Here is a 16,024-nt window from a genome sequence, read left to right as displayed (position 1 = left end):
ACTATTGAAAAAAGGCATTATCATATAATTTTATGATCTCATTATTCTATGTAGTCAGATACCTTGCTTCAGTCTGGTTTGGACTAGGGGTGGGGGTGACACTGTGGTGGTTGTCTCCACGTAGCCATGGCTGTCGTGCAACTCATTCTGTAGACCAGGGTGGCCTCGATCTTACAGAGAAACCCCTGCTTTTCCCAAGTGTCAGGATTGAAGTCATGCTCCAAGCATGTCCAACTGTTTTGTTTTTAAGACTTATTTTTAATTATGTGCACATATGTGGGTGGGTGTGTACACAGGTAGGTTCCATAGAGTTGAGAGGCAGGCACTGAAACTCCCTGAGCCCTGGTTACAGGCAGCTGCCTGGCATAGGTGCTGGTAACCTACCTCTGGTCCTCTGTAAGAGCAGCAGGTACTCTTAGCCATTGGGCCATCTCTGCAGCCCTTTATTTATTTATTATTTATTTATTTATTTATTTATTTATTTAGAGTCAGGGTCTCACTATGTAGCCCTGAGTGTATTGAAACTTGCTTGTGGCCCAGGCTGGCCTTAAACTCTAATGATCTTCCTACCTCTGCCTCAGAGTGCTGGAGTTATAGGCCTGTGCTGCCATGTCCAGTCTAGGTGTATAGCTTGGACAGATGTTCATTAAATATTTCTTTGATGACTTAATTTGCATTAACAACTTTTATCACATAGATGTAATTTAAGGCATTTATTTCCTTTTTTCATAAAAAACTTCATATTTCTTTTTAAAATATTTATTGTGTATATAATAGTTTTCCTGCATGCATGCCTGCACACCAGAAGAGGGCACCAGATCCCATTACAGATGGTTGTGAGTCACCATATGGTTGCTGGGAAATGAACTCAGGTGAAGAGCAGCCAGTGCTCTTAACCTCTGAGCCTCTCTCCAGCCCTTGATTTATTCCTTATTTAGATACTCTGTTCAGGCTTCTAGTCAGGTGTCACATGTCACAGTGCAAGCAAATCAGTAAAGCTAGTGTCCTGCCATCTTTATCTGCTTCATAATACAGTGAGATTGTTCTCCTGATGCCTATGCCTCTGTGTGTCTATACATCTGTATCTGGGTGTCTCTCTGTGAGCGTGAGGCAGGCATCACGTGAACCCAGGGCCTGGCACACGCTAGGCGGGTGCTGTGGCACTGATCTCTGCCCGCAGCTCCTCTGCCTCCACCAGCGGCCCCTCGGGGACTGTTTCTGATCAAATGACCAGTTGGGGATGACTCCATTTGGGAGCTGTGGCCTGGGCGGGGGGGTGGGGGGGGATCCTTTGTTGACTGTTAATTTGGTCTGAAACCTAGAGGGAACAATCAGTAAGTAGCTTACCTTAGGCCATGGCTAGAGCAAGGAGCCACAGGACTCCCCAGCGGCCTCATGGCTGTGAAAGCCTACACTCAGGAGCATGGTGGCCTTCAGAATATCAGGGTGGCTAGTGGTAGGGGAATGAAGTTACCAACCACTCAGGGATGGTTCTGTCTCTCCTCTCAGGGTTCAGAGACCAGGATGTGACAAAGCTGGGCATCCCCACTGTGGAGGAATACTTCAGGATGTACTGTCTTCACATGGGCATCCCACCCATCGACAACTGGAACTTCTATATGGCTTTCTCCTTTTTCCGTGTGGCTGCAATCCTACAAGGCGTCTATAAGCGGTCACTCACAGGTAAGCTTTGGCCTGATGGCCACAGAGGTTTCCAGGAGATAGGTTTGGTCAGAATGGTAGAAGGCTCAGTTTTCTCTTCATCATGGAAGTGTGTGTGTGTAGGGCCAGCTGTGGTGGCACACACTTGTAAAGTGAGGGTTCAAGGATAGAGAAGAAGAGCATCCTCATCTATATCTGGGAAGCTCCTGGAAGCCCTGCTCCCCCCCCCCCAAAAAAAAAAAAAGTCAGAGAGAGGACAATGCTAGTGTGCTCCAGAGAAAATGGTGCTAGAAACTGGCCCTGTCATCATCGTCTCCACGGGGCTGATCTAGGAACAAGTAGAATCTCTCACAGCTTCCTGGTGCTGCAGAAGTGATTTCGGGTGTCCCTAATTGTTTGTTTAGTCGTTGTTTTTGTTTTGAGCCAGGGTTTCACTGTGTAGTTCTGGCTGTCCTAGAATTGCTTTGTCCCAGCCTGCCTTCAAACTCAAGAGATCTGCCTGCCACCGCCTCCTAACAGCTAGGATTAAAGGAGTGTGCCACCACAGCTTAAATTCGTTTCTTTAGGAAAAGAAAGGCCAAGCAGCAGGAGACATCCAACCTCCAATTTCTGGTTCCCAGGCTTAGAGACTTACCACCCTCTCCAGCCTCAGTCTCCCCATCCACCAAGTTCAGATACAGATCGTAGTGCTGCCTGGAAGTCCAGGGCCCTGGTGGGGACCGGTGTTCAGCCAGTGGCAGTGTCTGCCCTCAGAGTGTGGGTCATGTCACTGACTCACACATCCGCAGGGTGGTTATGGGTAATCAGTTCTCCCTCCATTCTCCATAGGCCAGGCAAGCTCGGCATCAGCCCAACAAAGTGGAAAGCTCACTGAGTCCATGGCTGAGCTGGCCTGGGATTTTGCCACCAAAGAAGGGTTCCGGGTTTTCAAAGAGATGCCAGCCACCAAAACACTGACCAGATCCTACCATGCCTGGGCGGGGCCGAGGTCCCCGAGGACTCCCACGGGTGTGAGGGGTCACAGCACTGTAGCAGCTGCTTCCCCTTCTCACGAGGCAAAGGGAGGCCTGGTCATCTCTCCAGAGGGCCTGTCTCCTCCTGTCAGAAAGTTGTATGAGCAGCTGATGCAGTTTATAGAACAGAAGGTGTACCCACTGGAGCCAGAGCTGCAGAGACACCAGGCCTCGGCCGACAGGTGGAGCCCTTCCCCGCTGATAGAAGACCTCAAGGTAAGCCAGCCTTTCAGGGTGGCCTATAGGGTTTCTCTGTGTAGACCTGGCTGTCTTGCAACTTGCTTTGTAGACCAGGTTGGCCTCAAACTCACAGATATCCTCCTGCTTCTGCCTCCCTGGTGTGCATCACCACAGCCCAGCTTTTGGTTTTGGTATTTTTTTTTTAGACATTGTCTCTCTGTGTTGTCCTAGCTGACCTGAAATTCATCATGTAGACCAAGCAAGCTAGCCTCAAACTCAGAGATCCACATGCTTCTGTCTTTCAAGTGCTGGGGTTAAAGATGGATAATACCATTTATGGATACACACACACACACATACATATATATGTGTATTTGTATATGTATGTGTATATATATATATATATATATATATATATATGTGTGTGTGTGTGTGTGTATATACACACATACATGCACACGCACACACACATATATGTATGTGTATATGTATGTGTTTTTGTGTGTATATACACACATACATGCACACGCACACACACATATATGTATGTGTATATGTATGTGCATATATATGTGTGTATATACACACATACATGCACACGCACACACACATATATGTATGTGTATATGTATGTGTATATGTATGTGTGTTTGTGTGTATATACACACATACGTGCGCGCACACACACTCACACACGTAAATACACACACCTTTTGAGGTAAAATCCGGTGATTAGTGCTTTCCCTTTTCCCTGACAGGAGAAAGCCAAGGCTGAAGGACTTTGGAATCTTTTCCTACCCTTGGAGACTGATCCTGAGAAAAAGTACGGAGCAGGGCTGACTAACGTGGAATATGCACATCTGTGTGAAGTGATGGGCATGTCTCTGTATGCTTCTGAGGTACAGTCTTAACAGTTCTCTCAGCCTGTGAGAACACGTTACCCCCCCCCAAACACATAAACACATGGCCAGCAGAAACCACTGCATGTGGAAAGTCCATCTCAGGGCTCCACACAGCTGCAATCTCATATAGGCAAGGCGGCCAAGTATAGGCAGCTGACAAAAGCCTGTATAGAGAATTTATTTAGAGGGGCCACCTAGGGGTGTGGGCTGTGGGGGCTTCTAGTTCAGGGTCCTTAAACTCAGAGAGGAGGGTTTGAGATTAAACTTCAATGTGTGAACCGGGCGTGGTGGCGCACGCCTTTAATCCCAGCACTTGGGAGGCAGAAGCAGGCAGATTTCTGAGTTCGAGGCCAGCCTGGTCTACAGAGTGAGCTCCAGGACAGCCAGGGCTACAGAGAAACCCTGTCTTCTGAGGGGAGGAAACGCTTTTATGAGTTGTCACAGTGTAGTGATATGGAATAGATTCTGCCCTGCCTCTTCCAAGAGGTCAGAGATGTGGGGGACACAAATGAGTTTCTTCTCCTCAGATATTTAATTGCTCTGCCCCGGATACGGGGAATATGGAGATCCTGGTACGGTATGGCACTGAGGAGCAGAAGGCCCGCTGGCTGGTGCCGCTGTTGGAGGGCAGGATCCGTTCTTGCTTCGCCATGACTGAGCCTCAGGTACCATGTTTGTATCTTTCCCTTTGGCTGGGCCACAGCTGCTCTCTGCTCCTGTGTGATGTAGGTCCTTGGGAACTCTAACCAGCATGTGCTCTCTCTTGTCCAGGTGGCCTCCTCAGATGCCTCTAACATCGAGGCTTCCATCAAAGAGGAAGAGGGCTCCTATGTCATAAATGGTCACAAGTGGTGGACCTCAGGTACTTGGAGAGGAATATGCTTTTTAAACTTTTCAGTCTGTGTGAATGAGGAGGCCTCTGGGGCCCAATTTGAGCAGCATGTCAGGGTGGGGGGCTGTGTTGGAGGCTCTTGAGGACCTGATGACCACACCTATGGCTGATCCCCTGCAGGCCGATCTCTAGAAATCTGTTAACTGAGCCTTCTCTCTTTATTCTGCCCCTGCCATTTTGGCTGGTAGTCTTCTTGGTGGCTTCCTCTTTCCCTTGCGGTTAGGTGCATTGAGTACTAGAGGCTTCCGAGTGTCTCTGCGCCTCAGCTCATAGAGCTCCCATACTTCCCTTAAGGGAGGGTTCCCCAGACCCCATCCCATATCACAGGAGGAAACTAGGACTTGGGGTGACCAGTCACTTACCTAGGGCTGTAGCAGCTGGCAAGTGTTTTTGAGATAAGGTATCACTTAGTCTATGCTGACCTCAGACTGCTGTGTAGCTGACACTGGACTTGAGTTCTGGATCCTCATGTCTCTGTATTCCAAGTGCTGGGATTGCAGGTGTGTGCCACTATACCAGGCTCAAATTTATGTATTTGTCAAAAATCCATATACCTGCTAGACATGGTGCTGTGCAAATTGGAATCCCAGAACCTGGGAGATAGTGGCAGAGGTTAACACAAATGTGGGGATGTCATCTTTGGTCATGTATGAGTCTGAGGCCAGCCTGGGCTACATGAGGCCCTGTCTGGAAAAAAAAAAACAAAAATGAACGCCTTTAATCCCAGCAGTCGGGAGGCAGAGGCAGGCGGATTTCTGAGTTCGAGACCAGCCTGGTCTACAAAGTGAGTTCCAGGACAGCCAGGGCTACACAGAGAAACCCTGTCTCGAAAAAAAAAAAAAAAAAAAAAAACCAACAAAACAGACAAACAAAAATGAAGAAATCAAATGCTACGTTGTCCACAGGATTTTAACAGATTTCATGATTCTTTTGCTTGTTTATGGATTTTGTTGTTGTTGTTATTTTTGAGCTAGGGACTGTCTGCCTTGGAACTTGTTTATGTAGACTACGCTGACCTTGAACTCCCACAGATCCACTTGTCTCTGCCTTCCAAGTACTGAGGTTAAAGGTTTAGGCAACTACACCCAGCTTCATTATGTTTCTTAAGCAGTGGACTGGAGAGATTGTGCAGGGGTTAAGAGCACTTGTTCTTGCAGCAGACCTGGGTTCAGTTCCCGGCACCCACATGGCTGCTCACATCTTATCATTCCAATTCCAGGGGATCTGATACTCTCTTCTGACTTTGAGTACCAGGCATCATGTGGTGTGCATACATACACACATGCAGGCAAAGCTCACACAAAAATTAATGTTTTTAACCTTATGATTGTTATGAAGTGAATGCTTACCACCTGCTCACTGAGACATTTGACTTTTCCTCCATCCCACCTCTGTAATAGATTCTGACTCACGTTACAGAAGCACCCTCAGAACTCATCCTGCCTCCTCTTTTCTTAGGTACCTGATGACCACGTGGGAAAATCCAATATTCAGAACCACCTATGACTAGAGAAAAGGGAGGAGGGGGTAGGGCAGGGTTGGGAGAGAGAGAGAGAAAGAGAGAGAGAGAAGTGTGCCTTGTGCTTTGGACACGTGTTCCATCTCGATCTGTGTCCCCAGTCCCTCTCTCCATCACGGTGGATTCTGAACCACTTGATCCATTTGCTCAGTGTGCCCATTGGCTGTCTTTGGCGTATGAGTTACACTTCTGTCATGGAGAGAACAGAGCTGGTATTCTCACAGAGGCCAGCCAGAGAGGCTTCCAGGTCTCCTAGAAAACACAACAATGGCCTGTTGGAAGCACAGAGCTTTCTTGGAGTCTGAAGCAGTTTTCTGAAGCACACACCAGAAGGGAAGCCTGAGAAGCAGTTCAGAGGTCTGTGTGGTATTTCCAGGAGGGCCTCTGTTTTCGGTCTTCAACCACCAGTGTCCACAGGAGGGCGCACTCTCCTCAAAGGCTTTTGTAGCCAGTTCTATCTTGGCTGCTTCTCCAGGGATGGATTTGTGTGCTGTCTGTTTTGAACCATTGGTGGCAGACAGCCTCCATTTGCCCACTAACTCACTTGGAGCTCAGCATTCTAGAGGCACTATGAACACCTGCTTTTATATCTTGCTTCTTTTATTTAAGTCAAACATGATGGTTTTTAAACTTTATTTCTCATGGAGATAGACAGAGATCTATCTAGGCAGTTAAAGGCACTGGGTGCTTTGGCAGAGCACCCAAGTGCAGCTCACAACTCTCTATGACTCTATTCCAGAAGATCAGATACGCTCTTCTGGCCTCTGTGAGTACTAAACACATATACAGACAAACACTTAGACATGAAAGTTAAAACATTGCTCCTACAGTGACTGTGGTAGGTTCCCATCTCCCTGTGATAAGTTTTGTCTGGTCTGAAGGCCGCATGTGCATCTCTGATCCTGTGGCTCTATGTGCATTCTGGGGCCTATACTTGGCTCTCTGATCCTATAGATCTATCAGGTCATAGGTTTGCTTTTCACAGGCCGGGGCTCCATGTGGTCAGAGGATCCATAGTCCTGGAATCCACTGATAGGCTCTGTCCCTCTTCTTCCTGACAGGCATCCTGCATCCGCACTGCAAACTCTGTGTGTTTATGGGAAAAACAGACCCACAGGCCCCAAGGCACCAGCAACAATCTATGCTCTTGGTTCCCATGGACTCTGCAGGAATCACAGTCATCCGGCCTCTGTCGGTGTTTGGTTTGGAGGATCCTCCAGGTTAGATCTCCCGGAGTCAGTCTCCCTGAGTGTGGCTCTAATACCTGACAGCACTTTGGGGAGCCCTGGTTCTGTTCAGAATTTGCCACATGCTAAGGATCTGAAGGTATTTGTGAGGCCCAGCCCAGACTTTCATTTCCTAAGGAGCATGGCCGCCCAGCAGACTGCCTGTAGGTGTTTCTGCTTGCCTTACCCTTCTGATCTCAGAAGATAAGCAAGATTCCATGAAAGGAGACAGGCAGGCAGAAGCACCAGGCCTGCATCCTCCTGGAAATGTCTTGTGTGGGCCACAGCCCCATGAGATTCCCTCACCTGTGTGAAGGGAGGGACCTCTCCACTGACCACATTCACACCGACACTTCTGCCCATCTCCAGGTGACTGATGCACCATTTCTCATTTTGCAGGCTTTTGTCCTGCATCCTATTTTAACCACAAGCCCAGTGAGATGGCTCAGTGGGCATTTCCACCAAGCCTGATTCCTTGGGACCCACATGGTAGAGAAAACTAGCTGGCTCTGCTGGTTGCCCTCTGAGCTCCTCACACATGCTTGGGCATATGCGCATACACACACACACACACACACACCACGCAACCAACACATAATACAAGTAAAAATAAATCAAATGGTCAATAATTTGTAGCCAGTGAGTTAGATGACTCAGTAGATAAAGATGCTTGCTGCAAGCCTGGCAGCCTGAGTTCTATCCTCAGGACCTACATGGTAGAAGAGACCTGACTCTTGAAAGTTCTCTTCTGACCTTCCCAAATGTACCATGCCTATATGCTGACATCATATACAGGCAGTGATGGCAAATGCCTTTAATACCAGCACTTGGGAGGCAGAGGCAGGCAGATCTCTGAGTTCAAAGTCAGTCTGGTCTATAGAGAGAAACCCTATCTCAAAAACAGAAAAAAAGAAAGAAACAAATAGAATAACTTGTTTTTGCTGTAGACATCAGTTTCTGTATTTCTGGGTCCACTGTCCCCTTCTTAGCTGTGATCCAGTCAGAAGCCCAAGGCCTGGGAACAGTGCCAGACGATAGCTATAACCTAAGCAAGGTATACAGACATCCAAAGAGATTGTATTTTGGTCTTTCAGGTGGCCATGGTGAAGTACAGTTTAAGGATGTGCGTGTGCCCAAGGAAAACATACTTCTGGGCCCTGGCAGAGGCTTTGAGATTGCTCAGGGCAGGCTGGGGCCTGGCCGGATTCATCACTGCATGAGGTTGATTGGGTATTCAGAGAGGGCCTTGGCACTCATGAAGACACGGGTAAGCCCCCCTGTACCCACATTGACCCAAACCCACTGTTGCTGGCTGAGGAATTTCAAGACTGGTCTCCCTCTAAGAACAGAGCTCACAGGGCAGTGTTCATGCCTGGAATCTGCATCTCTGTTTTGCATGTACTTTACATGGCTTCAGCTGGCTTTCAGAGTGGGATGGGCACCTCTCTGTCTAGGTGGCCAGAAGCCAAGGCCTGGCTTCATGGTGGCTGAGGGCAAGGTTCCCAACCCCAGAGGATTGTGGCAGCCAGGAGCCATTTGTTCCCAGCACATCCCGAGGTTAGATCATGCATGGCCTGTTTGTGCCCCTGGGGTCACAGCAACTGGCCCTGTGCATAACAGCTTCCTTGGTCAGTATGTCCAGGCATGGTGTCTTATGCCTTTAGTTCTAGCACTGGTGAGCTGAGGCAGGAGGATTGCTGAAACTTTCAGACTAGAGTATGACATTGTCTCAAACAAAAGTCATTTGGCATGGGCCCCTTAAAGGCTGGGGACTCTGCTACTACCATGGCAGCAGAGTGAGGATCTGCAGGGGGTTCAGTTAGGTGTGACCAAGCTGGTGTGGGTTCAAACTTCAGGAGTCTTCGCTCACAGTTTGTCTTAGGCTTCTATAAGCAGCGCACAATTTAGTGAAAACTTATTCTGGTGATGAGTAAACCCTGCGTGTAAATCAAAGAATACAGGAAGCTCTCTGAGAAACACAGTAAGCTGAATATAGATCAGAAGTGATGGCATGGAGACCTTTTTTTTTTTTTTTTTTTTTATTAAATTTAGACAGGGTTTCTCTGTGTAGCTCCAGCTGTCCTCTCATTCTGTAGACCAGGCTGGCCTAAAACTCAGAGATCTGCCTGCCTCTGCCTCCCTAGTGCTGGGATTAAAGGCATGCGCCACTACTGGCTGGCATTGAGACTCTTTGTAAAGACCATGTGAGGCCTTTCATAGAGGTGGTTCTATACATTGCTTGAGAAAAACAAACCTATTTAAGGCTCTGGGGCAGGGTCCCTCTGCAAGAGGATTTAAGGCTCTGGGGCAGGGTGTCTCTGCAAGAGGATCAGGTGTGGTCCCTACCCACAAAGCACAAAGGCTTCCAGACTACTAACAGCATCCTCTCTTACAGCTCAGGGTCTCTTACGGCTCATGCTGGCCTGGAAATCTCCACGTAGGCAGGGATGACCTTGTTGGGACTCGGGTGCAGGCACTACACCATCCCTGGTTGAAACCTAACTTCTTAGTATAGAAATGAACTCATTGTGATCTTAAAGTATATGGTTTTAAAGCAGGCTGCCAGGGACAGAAGTCATGATGTTTGCCTTGAACCCAAGCAATCTGTAGATAGAGGCAGGTGGGTCTCTTTGTGACAGAGGCCAGTGTGGTCTGCATAGCAAGTTCCAGGACAGCCAGGGCTACATGGAAAGACCCTGTCTCAAATGAACAAATGGGCAGAACAAATGGCGGGAGCGAGACCAGTAAGCCGGCTCAGCATCTGCTGCCAAGGCTGATGAAGTGAGTTTGATTCCTGGGACGTACATAGCAGGAAAGATCCAACTCCTCCAAGTGGTCCTCTGCCCCTCATGTTCAAAATATATACTAAGACTTTGAAACTGCATCTATGTGCACATTTAAATGCATGCAGGAAGTTTGGAAGCACAAATAACAATCGTGCTTTTTTGAGATGGGATTACTGTACTGCTCGGATTGGTATCAAACTTTTAGACTCAAACAACCTTCCTACTTCAGCCTTCCAAACAGCTCACTCTACAGACACACCAAGCCCTGAAAAGCCACCTGTTGTCACTATCATCAGGTAGCTGGTAGGATAGTAGGTATTTTTTTCCCCTCTATTTTGAATGAAAGTTGACAGTCATGCCATAAGATATATTATTTCTGTAAAAATTACGTACCCGGGGATAAATAAAACACATGAGAGAAGAATGCTTTTGACTCTCAGACCCTATTTTTAAATAAAGATTTATTTATTTATTTTATTGAGTACATTGTTGCTGTCTTCAGACACACCAGAAGAGGGCATCAGATGTCATTAGAGATTGCATGACTCACCATGTGATTGCTGGGAATTGAACTCAGAACGTTTGGAAAAGCAGTCAGTGCTGTTAACCACTGAACCGTCCCTCCAGGCCCAACTCTCAGCCCTTTCTAAGCTGGAACACTGTAGCTGACTTCAGACACCAGAAGAGGGCATCAGATCCCATTACAGATGGTTGTGAGCCACCATGTGGTTGCTGGGATTTGCACTCAGGACCTTTGGAAGAGCAGTTAGTGCTCTTACCTGCTGAGTCATCTCAAAAGTCCATTTTGTGTGTGTGTATGTGAGAGAGAGAGAGAGACAGAGAGAGAGACAGAGAGACAGAGAGAGAGAAAGAGTGTGTGAGTGAGAGTGTGTGTGTGTTTTTAAACACATGGTTTTTCTCATGTTTTTCCTGGCTGTCCTGGAACTAACTTGCTTTGTAAACCAGCCTGGTCTTAAACTCACAGAGATCCCGCTGCCTCTGTCTCTGCCTCTCAAGTGCGAGGATTAAAGGCAAGTGCCACAACTGCATGGCTCTGTTTTCTTGGAAGACATGATCTAACTATGAATCACACACACATACACACACACACACACACACACACACACACACACACACACACACACCCCTCATAGAGATCCACCTGCCTCTGCCTTGGGGATTAAGCATCTGTGCTACCACACCCACCTTCATGCAGTTTGTATAGCAACAAAGGAGAAAGTCATAGAACACTTTCAGTTTTGTTGATGGTGCTTCAAGCAGACAAGGCAGAGACATTTCTGCTGTCTGTCTCTGGCACTGTCTGATAACTTTCTCAGCTCTTGGGTTGGTGGAAGGTAGCGATCTTCACATTCCAGACAGATTTCCCTTGGTCACAAGGTTTGTTGTCATGACAGAAGTGGGCAATAAATGGTTACTGAGGTCCTGTGAGTGATAGCCCAAGATTCAAGGCTCTGGACCTGTACCATTCCAAGCTCTCCAGGATCACTGTAGCTGTAATCAGCCACCAGCCTCTGCAGGACATTCTCTATTGGTGTGTCATCTGTAGTGAGCTCTGCATTGCCTACCTCAGACCCTCAACCCCAGTTAGCTGTCTGTCGGGCAGGCAGTTCCCACATCTGCTCTCTCTTGTCCTGTGTGCCTGGCTCCTCTGCAGTCATCCACTCAGAGCCTTCCAGGGCCTCTCTAGGCCTACTTCCTTAGCCTTGTCCCTCTGGTGTCTGTAGGTGATGTCCCGCATGGCCTTCGGGAAGCCCCTTGTGGAGCAGGGCACCATCCTGGCAGACATTGCCCGGTCACGTGTGGAGATCGAGCAGGCCCGGCTGCTGGTGCTGAAAGCTGCTCACCTCATGGATGTGGCTGGAAATAAGGTGGGAGGCTTCAGAGATGACAGGGGTCACCCTGAGGTGACACTGGAATCTACCTGTCTCTTCTTGTTTGGCAAACCGTGGGAAGGCTCAGCTCTTGGACAATGATGACTGCTACTGTTCTGTTTGAACTCTAGAGGGTCATCTATTGCAAACCAGAAAAGGCCCCAGGAGAAAGGTGAACTTCCACCAAGTGGTCAGCCCTGGACCATGCTGGTGCATGGAGGTAGATGAAGGAGGAGAGCTGGGAGAAAGGACCCCCGCAGACATGGTCCAAATACAGCATTAGTCTACACAGGAGCCTGTTCCCATAGCAACATTACCCATCTCCTATGGTGGGTGACCATGATGCATGTGGCTTGTTGTGCTATCCGGCCTCTTATGCAGGGGTCCTAGACCCAGGCAAGAGCTGCCCTATCAGGTAGTGGAGCCAGATATTCTGTCCCGGGTTCTTTGATGCCCTTGTTGCTGGCGGCCTGAGGATGCCTAGGTCTAGCTTTGGTCCACTGTTGACCACAGCACTGTATCCAGCAGCCACCCTGACAGTTTGGCTTTCTGTTGTCCTCCTAGCTCCTCATCATGTTTTTCTTTCCTCTGCCTTCTCCTGCAGGCTGCAGCTTTAGACATTGCAATGATTAAAATGGTAGCTCCTTCCATGGCCTATCAAGTAATTGACCGCGCTATTCAGGTGAGCAGCACTGGACTGGCCTTCTTCTGTGCCTGCTACCTTCCTCTCCAAACTGATTTGTTTGTTTGTTTGTTTGTTTGTTTGTTTTGGGGGGGTTGTTTGTTTTCTTCAAGACAGGGTTTCTATGTGTAGCCCTGGCTGTCCTGGAATTCACTCTGTACAGCAGGCCGGCCTCAAACTCAGAAATCCACTTGCTTCTGCCTCCCAAGTGCTGGGATTAAAGGCGTGCACCACTACTGCCTGGCTCTCCAAACTGATCTTGGTACCCCACCCCACCCCACCTTACCCTACGCCCACTCACCGAGGACAGTATGTTCCTTGTTCAGTGCATTCTTCTTGCATTAGTGGACCTCAGGCCTAAGGAGCCCTGTTCTTGTTCATACCCAGTGCCCTGACTCTGTGGGGTGTACATCCTGACACCTGGTCCCACACAGAACTTTCTCAGTAGTGGAAGCAAACCATGGAGAATGGGCTTGGTGAGCAGGGCATCCAAAGGATGACAATATGGCCCTATGTGAAGTCTGGGACACATAGTGACACAGGGGACCTCAGTCAAGACAGCAGTAGCCAGCTGTTTTGAGCAGCCTGCCACTTTTAGAACTCAGGCTTTCTTCTGTTTTTCCACTCTGTGTCTCCAGGCCTTTGGAGCAGCGGGCCTCAGCAGTGACTACCCCCTGGCTCAGTTCTTTGGATGGGCCCGAGCCCTGCGCTTCGCTGATGGCCCTGATGAAGTACACCAGCTGACAGTGGCTAAGATGGAACTGAAGAATCAGTCCAGGCTGCAGGAGCCAGCAGCATGCAGAGTGTAGATGCTGAGTTTGGCATGGCCTGCAATGTGTGGTTCTTACATCCTATCCAGCAACTCAGTCTGCGACAGTTACTGTGACCTGAGCCTCCTGGGAGTCTCTTCAAGAAGATATTCTCTGGGGTCTCTTCAGAGACCTGCCTGCCTCTGCTTTCCAGGTGCTGGAATTAAATACATTTGCAACTATACCCTGTTCTGAGCCAGACTTTCTTTTCTCTTCTTTTTTCTTTTCTTTTCTTCTTTTTTTGGTTTTTCCAGACTGGGTTTCTCTGTGTAGCCCTGGCAGTCCTGGAAATCACTTTGTAGACCAGGCTGGCCTCGAACTCAGAAATCTGCCTGCCTCTGCCTCCGGAGTGCTGGGATTAAAGACATGTGCCACCACACCTGGCCTGAGCCAGATTTTCTAAACAGGCTTATAGTCATGTGTATGTGTGTACCTACCAAGGCAAAAAGAAGGTGTTAGATCCTCTGGAGCTGGAGTTCTAAGTGCCTGTGACTAGCCCAATGTGGGTCCTGGGAACCTACCCTGGGTCTTCTGCAAGAGCAGCCAGTGCACTTAACTGCTGAGCTGCTCTCCTCTCCAGACACACACAGGAAACGCTGCCCCTCAGAGCAGATGACCTTCATCTCCTGATCTTCCTGCCTCCACCTCCCAAGTGATAGCATTACAGGTGTGACAGCATGCCCACTAGGGTAACCCTTTCCACGACAATCAAATAATGAACTAATATTCATTGGTCATTAACACATTTTGTTGGATGGGTCAACGTGTCAGGAAGTGGGATACAGTTGTAAGTGACCGAAGTGCCACCAAGTGAGGAAGTTCAAGGTGTATCAAGCACCCATTCCATCTTTGCTCGGTCATGAAGAGCAAGGAGAAGGCAAGAGTAGGCAGAGGCAAGAAGGAAGCTCCAATGCCCCTGCCTCTCCTTAGACATGAAGAAGATGGCAGGTGCAGAGGGGCATGTGTGTAGGGGGCACTCAGAGGAGACGTGAAGGACACCAGAAGCTCAAGGATAGCTTTGCTTGCATGAGTGCCACATCAGCTAGATTTATGTGGTGAGGGCTTGCTTTCCATCCTAGAGTTATGATTTATAATACCTGTCCACATGTGTGTGCTTGAGTATATTCTATACAACCTGTGAAACAGTACCTGTAGAAGCCAGAAGAGACCTTCAGCTTCCTGGTTGTGAAGTAACAACCAGCTGTGAGCTGTTCAGCCTGGGTGCTGGGAACCAAACCTGTGACTCTGCAAGAGCAGGAAATGCTCTACCTGCTGAGCACCTCCCTGGTCCCCTAGTTTGCTTTTTTTTTTTTTTTTTTGCTTTTCGAGACAGGGTTTCTCTGTGTAGCCCTGGCTGTCCTGGAGCTCACTTTGTAGACCAGGCTGGCCTCGAACTCAGAAATCCGCCTGCCTCTGCCTGCCTCCCGAGTGCTGGGATTAAAGGCGTGCGCCACCACGCCTGGCCCTAGTTTGCTTTTGAAACGGGTCTTATGTAGACTAGGCTAGCCTCAAGCTTTCTATGTAGCCAAGGATGACCTTGAATTTCGGGTCCTCAAGCGTCCAACTCCCTAAAACATGTCTGTTTTAGGCAGTGCTAGGAATTCCACCCAGGGTATCCTTTTTTGGGGGCTAGCCTCAGTTCTATGCTAGGCAAGAATTCATCAACAGAACTTCATCTCTAGACCTGAGACCTTGCTTCCATTAAAACAGACAGACAGGGACTGAGAGTTTAGGGGTAGAACTGTACTTGGCAAGGAGAGAGGGAGAGACAGAGGAAAGGAGAGGGAAGGGGGAGACAGAAAGAAACTAAAAGTAGAGCTAGAAATGGCTGCTGTCGTAGGCAGAGCAGCTGCCCAGGTGGACAGCGGCTTCCGGGCACCGATGCCTTGTGCGGTAGCTGTGGCAGACACTGGACAGGTACCTGAATCTAGAAGAAATATGTAAAACCACACTCTTGTGGCACACAGTGAGGACATGCTGACACAGCAAACCATCCATGAAGACATCAAGTGTACAGAGTGACTGAAGCTCCATCCAGAATCCAGTTGGGATAAAGGCTTGGACGACCGCCACACTTGGACGTGACCTCCTGTCTTTTCTGGCGTGAGATCACAACTGTACCCCTGGCTGCCTTTAAACTCCCACTCTTCCGATCTTTAGCTCAAAGTACAGAAAGATCGGTCACCTGCACGGCGTGGGCCCCGGTGGGCTGACGGAAGGCTGCGGCCCGAGCCCAGAGGCCGAGCGGCCCGCGGTCGGCAGCGCCGCCACCGCCTCAGAAGCCGCGGCCGCCGCCTCAGCAGCCTGCCGAGCCACAACAACCTCCGCTTCCGCCTGTCGGCCGCCGTCTCTGACCCGCGGGGTCGCGCACGCGCACCGGTCGGTAGGAGGGGGCGCGGCCCAAGTTGCGCATGCGCTTTCGTCAGTCGCTTCTGCCCCCATCCCCCTACCCCCACCCCCC

At 49.0% G+C, this 16,024-nt stretch overlaps 1 protein-coding gene across 3 annotated transcripts in view; it reads left to right on the top strand.

The window, feature by feature from the left end:
• LOC110294356 (acyl-CoA dehydrogenase family member 10) overlaps positions 1-13,747 on the top strand; it is a 40,442-nt gene extending 26,695 nt beyond the window's left edge. For all 3 annotated transcript variants that reach the window (XM_085837116.1, XM_085837114.1, XM_085837113.1), the window contains 10 exons: positions 1,510-1,683; positions 2,491-2,891; positions 3,614-3,754; positions 4,285-4,422; positions 4,529-4,619; positions 7,230-7,388; positions 8,489-8,661; positions 11,926-12,069; positions 12,677-12,754; positions 13,393-13,747. In XM_085837116.1, coding sequence (XP_085693242.1) covers positions 1,510-1,683; positions 2,491-2,891; positions 3,614-3,754; positions 4,285-4,422; positions 4,529-4,619; positions 7,230-7,388; positions 8,489-8,661; positions 11,926-12,069; positions 12,677-12,754; positions 13,393-13,563 — 1,670 coding nt within the window. In that variant the 3' untranslated portion in view covers positions 13,564-13,747. The remainder of the gene's footprint in view (positions 1-1,509; positions 1,684-2,490; positions 2,892-3,613; positions 3,755-4,284; positions 4,423-4,528; positions 4,620-7,229; positions 7,389-8,488; positions 8,662-11,925; positions 12,070-12,676; positions 12,755-13,392) is intronic.
• Positions 13,748-16,024: the final 2,277 nt, after the last annotated feature.

The sequence above is a fragment of the Mus caroli genome, unplaced genomic scaffold, assembly GCF_978045245.1.
Source record: "Mus caroli unplaced genomic scaffold, Mus_caroli_1 scaffold_4, whole genome shotgun sequence".
Classification (NCBI taxonomy): Eukaryota; Metazoa; Chordata; class Mammalia; order Rodentia; family Muridae; genus Mus; species Mus caroli.
Note: the sequence above shows the minus strand (reverse complement) of the source record. Positions and strands in the feature narration are given on the sequence as shown.